Consider the following 8351-nt stretch of genomic DNA (forward strand, 5'->3'; position numbering starts at 1 on the left):
GTGCCACGGTGGAAGGTCTGACACATTGCGTAGGAGTGGGTACCAGTGTTGGCGAGGCCAGTCTGGAGCAATCAAAATCATTTTTGGTTTGTCCAGTTTGACTTTTAGTAAAACTTTGGAGATCAGAGGCAGAGGGGGAAAGGCACAGACTGATAGGATTTTCCAGCTGAAGGATAGAGCATCCACTTGCCAGGCTCTTTTGTGATGAGTTCTTGTGCAAAATTTGTCCAACTGATAGTTCTGAGATGAGGCAAAAAGATCTATGTCTGGGCTCCCCCATTTGCATGTCAACATATTGAAAATCCATGGTTCCAGTTTCCATTTGTGTGGGTCCATGAGATTTCTGCTTAGTTTGTCTGCCAGAGCATTCAGCTTTCCTGGCAGGAATTGTGCTTGTAGTTGTGCTTGATAGGTCAAGGCCATGTTCCACAATGTCATGGCTAGTCTGCAAAGGGGGTAGGAGGGTGTACCCCCCTGCTTGTTTATGTACCACATAACCGTGGTGTTGTCTGTCTTTAACATTAATTGTCCTGGATGAAGGTAGTCTTTGAAGACTGTCAGTGCATTCTGTACAGCTAGCATTTCTTTTTGATTGATATGAAGGTGCATTTGATTTGGTCTCCATTTGCCCTGAATGCACTTCCTGCCAGATGTGCCCCCCCCCAAGCATAGTCTGATGCGTCTGTAGTTAGGGTTTGGGCGGCAGGGGGTGGCATGAATGGCAGACTCTTGTTTTGGTGGCAGGCCACTGCCACCATAGGAACTCTAGTTGCAGGCAAGGTATGATAGGAATCATTGTTTCCAGGCTGTGACAATGCTGATTCCATAGACTTATTAAGTACCACTGAAGTTTCCTCATATGCAGTCCTGCATATGGAATTAGAAGAATGCAGGAGGCCATGAACCCCAAGGCTTGCAGTATTTGCCTTGCAGAAAGCAGGGTTTTTGTGGCCACCTGTTTGAAGTAAGTCACCAAATTAATTTGTTTGTCTGGCATAAGGAAAGCCATCTGGGCAGTTGTACTCCAGCTTGCACCCAGGAATGTAATTTTCTGAGAGGGTACCAGTTGTGATTTCTTTTTGTTTATAGTGTACCCTAGACAAGTTAGAACCCTTTTTACAAACGCTAGATGGTTTAGAAGAATGTCCTTGTTTTCTGTCTGAATTAGACAATCGTCTAGGTATGGATATATTTGAATAATTCTTTGCCTTCAAAATGCAATTACAGGAGCCAGGCACTTTGTAAAGACCCTGGACGCAGTAGATAAGCCAAAGGGCAGTGCAGAGAACTGGTAATGCAAGTAGCCTGCTTTGAAGATTCCCTGATTGGGATATGCAGGTAAGCCTCTTTTAAATCTAGAGTTGCCAAACAGGCATCTTTGCCTAGCATAGGAAGTAACTGGTGAAGAGTCAGCATCTTGAATTTTGGAATGTCCAGAAAGGTGTTTAGAGTAGATAAGTCCAGGACTGGACACCATGATTTGTCTTTTCTGGGTACCAGGAAAGTCTTGAATAGAAACCTTGTCCCTTTTCCTTTTCTGGTACTGGTTGAACAGCTCCCATGCTCATGAGGGAAAGTACTTGTTTTTGGGCCTGTGTCCACTGATTTGGGGGCAGGTCTGGCCATCCGCTTGGAATTGACATTGACAACGTGTGGAAATGAAATCTGTATCCCTGGGATACTATATTTAAAACCCATTTGTCCTGGGTTATAAGTTGCCAGTTTCTTGCATGAAGAGCCATCCCCCCCCCCCCCAAAGGGGTGGCTAAAAGTGAAGTGCTTGGTAAGTGTAAAGGGAAGTCATTGATACTGCTTACCATAGGGGGTGTCTTACTGTTTCCAGTTTTGGAGGAGGAGGAGGCACCCCATTGTTTTGACATGAAAGTCCCTTGTGACTGAATCCTGGAGCCTTTGGAATGTCTGGGTTTGACTTGAGTGGCTCTGGAAGGAACTGGAAAGGACCAGTTCTTAGTAGGCCAGTGCCTACTAAATCGTGGAGGTTGCACTTGTAAGAAATCTTTCACAGTTTGCATAGATTTAGCTTTATCTTCCATCTTTTTTAAAACGTCTTCGGCCTTATTGCCAAAGAGACGGTCCTGGTGTAAAGGAGCATCCAACAATTTTGCTTTAACATGATCAGGCAGATTTTGCTCTTTGAGCCAAGCATGCCTTCTTAGCACAGACCCAGTTACAGCAGCCCTGCAAGAGGCCTCCAAAGAATCAAAACCACATTGCAAAGTATGTTTTCCAACTTGTTCAGCTGATTGCAATAAATCCTGTAAATCTTTGTTTTCCACACAGTCAGAAATTAAAATAATTTTCTGTTTATGCAGTCCCATGATATGCTGTTGATATTTTAGCATATGAAATTGACAGTTTAAAGCCCTGATTGCCAAGGTTGCAGAAGTGCAAACTTTCTTACCCCATCCATCCAGCGTCCTGGAATCTCTATCAGAAGGGGTGGGAATTTTAGCTGTAGAAGCCTTAATCCCCTTGGGACCCTGAGAAATTGTTTCAGGATCTGCAACAGGATTTTTGAAAAGGAATTTGTGGAAGTCAGGGACTCTGTAGTATCTGTCTTGCTTACAAGGAGCTGGAGGCAGAGAATCAGGAGCCATACTAGATTTTGAAAAAAACATCATCAACAATGTCAAGGACAGGAAGTATAGCCAAAGGCCTATGCTGAGGAAGAAGAAGAAAATCCCTAAGTCTCTTTTTAGACTCATTGAAATCCTAACTTTCCCAGTGGAAATGTTCCCTTAAGGTATGTAAGGTTTCCCCAAAAGAAAAATCATCATGGGAAGAAGCAGAAGGAATGGAATCTTCTGCATCAGAATCCTCATAAGTAGGTATAGACAATTCCTGTTCATTAGAAGAGTCAGAAGAAATGGACTCCTGTTCTGAAGATTCATAATCAATGTCTTGCCTAGGCATCTTGGGGGGGGGGTTGGCTACCCCTGATCAGAGTAATTAAATCTTCAGCCATTTTTAGGCATAGGGGCCTGCACATGTGGCCCAGATGTCATTTTTTTTAGGCATAGGTCGAGATTTTGGCCTTAGTTTTGAAGATGGTGTTGGTCTAATATACAAATCTCTAGGCCTGAAAACACCTCAGAAGCCGGTACCTGCACAACGGCTCCGGACCCATCCAAGGTACAAACATTCGCGGGTTCTAGAACTGAAGTATCTTGTGGCATACCAGACTCCGAATGGGTCTCGGTAGAGGCCTGCGAATCAGAAGTAGTGGGTATCAGGGGCTGTGAAAGCGCCTCAATGAGTACCGGCGAACTGGCGACTGGCTTAAGAGAAGCGTCGTTGGCGGTTTTGGACCTCAACAGCCTGTCTTGTCTTTTTCTTTGCGTTATTTAGGTATTCAGGTAGTCGGGTTGCTAACAGATGACATTTCTGGATAATTAAAGTGTGAACCAAAATATTTAGAAGCAAAAATGTACCAACGTTTGATACTGCGTTGATTAAATAAAGCACAAAACCGACAGCAAGGTGCTTTATGGTCAGGGCCTAAGCAAGGAATACAGTACAAATGAAAATCCTTATGAGGTATTTGCTTCCCACAAGTAATGCAATTATTAACTTTTACTGACATCGGTAAGGAGCAAGAAAAAGTTTCCCCAACAGGGTACTTAGCTTTTTAGTTGAAGACTTCGGTTCTGAAACTCGAAAACGAAAATTTCAGGAGTTGGCTGACTGGCACTCGCGAACTGCTTCTGCTTCGGGCACCACGCGGCAAGAAAGACTGATGTAATGGCGTCGGCTGCATGTTTTATACCCCTGATGACCTGACGTCATGGAAGAAGGGACAGCAACTGACGCAGGACACAAGACTTTGTTAATCAGGCCGACTGAGGGCAACCTGCCAAAAGATTACCCAGATTACCCAAATGTAATGACTGCCACATTGAAATACGAAGAACATCTGTAACTGCACCACTACAGTGCATTATAAATATTCTCAAGACTTTAAAGCCAAAATCCAGCCATCCGATTTCAGCACCAGCCTTCACCAAATTCAGGGTCACAGGAGCAAAAGAGTTTTCCAGCAAGCAACAGACAAATCACACACCAAACACAGAGAGATACCAATCCCTTGAAGGGGGTGCACGTGCGTGCACACACATGCAGACATACGCACAACACCCCTTGGAACAATTTATCCCTGCTGAACAAGTTACCAGTAAGTCTTTAATCTCCATCCCCATTCCAGAGTCTATGGCAAGAAGCTATACAAACATAACATTTAAATTCCACATATAAAAAGTATCCCTGCAGAGAATTAAATTACAGAGCATATAAAGCAACACCATTAAGTCAAAATGGCACTGTTGCCTTTTACAGCCAAAATAATTTTATTAAAAATAACTCTAATATCAAAGTAGCTTAACATGAAAATTTTCTTTGACATCAGATGACACAGGTACCTCCTGACTGTGTGGAAGGACTGGTGCAACAATTGAAGAAGCAATAATTCATACAACTAGTTAAGTGCCGAGATTCTGTGCATCTCAGCAATGACTATAATGATGTCCATTTTTTTTGTTTTACAATCATATCTGTCAGTGTTTGGAGTTTATTATTTCCTAGATGTACAACAGTGTGCTTAAATAGACCTCTACACAATGGTGAAAGGAAAAGAGGTTGATGCTCTGTAGCAAATGCTGAAGAGATATGATTAAAAAAGGTGAGAAAAACTTTTAGAAAGTAAAACCTAAAAAAGATCTTTACCTGCCAGAGAGGAGCATTTAGCTGATGGATAACTACATTTACTCGGTTGTTCCGTGCAAATGCTACTATGGCATCATTGCCAGCAAATGTACCAGGCTTTCCCAAATTGGCAACTGAAAGTGAAAAAAGAAATTTACTACTTTAAACAAAAAATCTCAAAATTAGACAACTAAAATTATAAAAGACAGCACTAAACCACAACTAAAAATTTTTTACTTAATTACCCTTAACATAATCTGCAGCTGTAAAACACTACAAAATACTCATCAGATGCACTCAACTACAGGGATTTAGATATAGTTTAATAGGGACTGTCTTTCATTTTGTAAACTATAACGGTCACTGAAAATAACCTACATAATATCAATGTACAGACACAAGGAAACCAGGTACCAAAAGGTAGCACACCACAAAGTTCTGCTGTGCAACTACTCACCACAACAGCAGACCAACTTATCACAGATGGGTAGAGCTTTGAGGCAATTTTCTTCCTCCTCCTCTCCCTCATGCAATCAGTGCTAGTTCAGGCCTCCAGTACAACAAAGTGGTAGAGTCACTGCTTACTTTTTACTGACAATATCAAAGTGAGTATGCATGCAAAATCAACTCAGTAGTACAAGACACAATTAACTATGTAAATAAGAGAAAAGAGAAGAGAACAGAAGCTAGTGAATTAGGCAGACACAAACACAGGTTTTGTCAGATATTGTATACATACAGGCATACAGGTCTATGTCAGTAGATAGAAATTACACTCTGATGAAATTTAAATGATCAAGAAAGATCCGCTGAAAACCCACTTTAACAAAACTGCAAACTATCAAAAGTCAAAACACAGAACCTTCACAATGTATATTAAACACATTTCCCAATACCTTATACACTTTTAAATTTAAACTCAAAAACTTACCTTTGTTGATGTTTTTGCAGGGGGCAAGTCTTCCTGCACGTCCCATGTAGGGGGGGGGAGCTGCACCCCTCCACACCCCCTGCAAATTAAATATACCAACTCCAAGATCGCACTACAGTGGGGAAAAGGGTTAACACTGCAGCTGTTCTTGCCCAAGGTATTAGAAGTGGTGTTTCACATCCGCAGTTCGATCAGCAAAGGTAAGTTTTGAATTTAAATTTAAAACTGTATAGGGTATCAGGAAAGCTGTTTAATATCAGATGTTAATTCTTCTGTGTTTTGACATTCGATGGTTTGCAATTTCGCTGAAGTGTGTTTTCGGCTTATTCGCCTTGATCATTTCAATTTCAATAAAGTGTAACTTCAGTCTACAGAAGTAGACCCAGGCATACATATATCTATATCTATATATATATATATATATATATATATATACTCACACAGACACACACATATATTTATATGGGATCCGGACACATGCTCGACTAGCATATCTCCGAATCACAAAACATTGAACACACATAGACGAAAGCGCTTCCGTGTATGTGTGCCAGTTTCGTTCATAGGTAGGTACTAGGCTATCTGCCCAAAGGCATTTATAAGCCTAGCCGGAATGTGTTGGCTTTCGCCACCCCCTTAGATTAGTTCCCTGTGCCTCTGTCCAGCAGAGCTATTGAAGTGTTCCCTGGGGTAAACTTTCTGTTTCCCATCCACTCGTCAAGGTTTCTCTTGAAGAGGGTTAGCGACGAGCTCTGCCTAATGTAGATTGGAATTTTGTTCCAGTGCATGGGAAGTCTCTGGGACAGGAATCTATCAATCCAGCACGTCCTATTGTTGTGGTGAGGTGTATATCCCTGGAGCGTTCGGCTCGAGGGGATATGGTTTTCTTTAGGTGGAGCATGTCCATCAATTCTGGGTTGGACATGGCCTTGTATGTCAGGCAGAGATCACCTCTGAGTAGGCGGTATGCAACAGAGTACAGCTGGAGTTTCTTCAGTCGGGCTGCATAGGGCATCTGCTTGAGACCAGTGATCCACTTGGTGAGGAACTTCTGTGGTCTTTCCAGTTGTTGCCGGTGTCTTGTAAGGTACATCCCAAATGAGGCATTGTACTCTATGATGAGTCTGATGAGTGATGCGTAGAGGGGCCCAATCACCTCTTTCGAGTTGGATGCAAACCCTTTTGTGATTAGGTGGGCCACATAGAAGGATTTTCTAACCACTTTGGTAATGTGATTATCAAAGGAGAGGTTACTATCTACTTGGGTCCCCAGATCCCTTATTACGTCTTCCATATTTAGGGGGCTACCAGCTATGTGGTAGTTTGTGGGTACTTTGTTTTTCCAAAGGGGATGACTATGCATGTTTTGGCATTTAGCTTGAGACCATGTTTTTGACTCCAAGTATCTGTCTCAGTGAGACCCTTTTGAAGGATGCCTGTGTCAGCCGGAGAGTCAGTTATAGCCCCTAGTTTGCAGTCTGCGAACTTGGTGAGCTATAGTCCTCTTGTGCTTGCCTGTACCTCTGAGAAGTATATGCCGAACAGGAGAGGTCCTAGGACTGAGCCCTGGGGAACGCCACTTGCAACAGGTTTAGCGTCAGACCTAGCACCTGCAACTCTTACCATGTGGGTTCTGTTCATGAGCCAGATGGCATCCCATCTTGTGACGTAGGGGTTTATGTTCAGGCTGGTGAGCTTGTCTATAACACCTGAGTGGGGAATAGTGTTGAAGGCCTTTGCGAGGTCTAGGTAGGCTGTGTGGACCACCTTTCCCTAGTCTATAGCCTTGGTAACTGTCTCAAAGAAGTCCACCAGGTTTAGGAGGCATAATCTGCCCTTAACAAAGCCGAACTGGGTTGGGTCCAGTGTTTGGAGGTTTCCAATGTCTCTATTAATGAGATGCATGATGATGCACTCCATTGTTTTGCAAACTAAGCTAGTCAGACTTATAGGGCAATAGCTCCAAGGGTCCGTTGTGGCTCCACCTTTGTGGAGCAGAAGAACCGATGCTGTGCACCACTCTGTGGGCACGTAGCCTGTGCAGAGGCTGAGTTTAAACAGTGTGTTTAGGTGAGGGGTTAGTTCATCTTTGAGCTCATGTAGGACGTAGCCTGGGACACCATCCGGTCCCATTGATGCTGTGTTTTTAGCTTTGGAAAGGGTCGTTTTAACCTGAGTGTCTGTGATTTCAGGGGCACTACATTCTTCTGGTATAGTTATGGGCCCTTTTGGAGGTGAGGGGGGAGTGAGGTTTGCACTGAACCTGTCTGCCAGGATGTTGGCTATATCGGTCGGTTCAGTGTATTTTGTGCCATTCTGCACTGACTCCGAGCAGATCTGAGAATTGCCACTTAGATTCTTGACATAGCTAAAGAATGCCTTGAGGTAATCTTTGGAGTCCATAGCAATTTTTCTTTTGAAGCTAGCCTTGGATGATTTTATGAGGGAACGTAGTTTCTTGATGATACTGATCAGGTATGTCTTCCCTTCTTGGGATTTTACTCTTTTCTGTACTAGTTTCCTCCTTCTACTGTATAGCTTGTTTATGGCAGGGGTCCACCAGACTGGTTTCCTTTTCTTGGAGGAGTGAGTCTTGGTTTTGTGTGGGAATAGCACGATCCATGCATTCTTGTAGGTGCCCGTAGAGTGCATTAGTACAGGATTTTGCAGCTTGGACAGCGTTATCCTTTAGCATGGGGGC

The 8351-nt window shown here is 43.1% G+C and overlaps 1 protein-coding gene across 2 annotated transcripts in view; it reads right to left on the bottom strand.

Annotated features, from left to right (window-relative positions):
* OTUD3 (OTU deubiquitinase 3) overlaps nucleotides 1–8351 on the bottom strand; it is a 753927-nt gene that overhangs the window by 539182 nt on the left and 206394 nt on the right. For both annotated transcript variants that reach the window (XM_044061797.1, XM_044061796.1), the window contains one exon: nucleotides 4741–4853. In XM_044061797.1, the coding sequence (XP_043917732.1) occupies nucleotides 4741–4853 (113 nt within the window). The remainder of the gene's footprint in view (nucleotides 1–4740; nucleotides 4854–8351) is intronic.

Source organism: Protopterus annectens, chromosome 2.part0, assembly GCF_019279795.1.
Source record: "Protopterus annectens isolate FY-2018-M chromosome 2.part0, PAN1.0, whole genome shotgun sequence".
Classification (NCBI taxonomy): Eukaryota; Metazoa; Chordata; order Ceratodontiformes; family Protopteridae; genus Protopterus; species Protopterus annectens.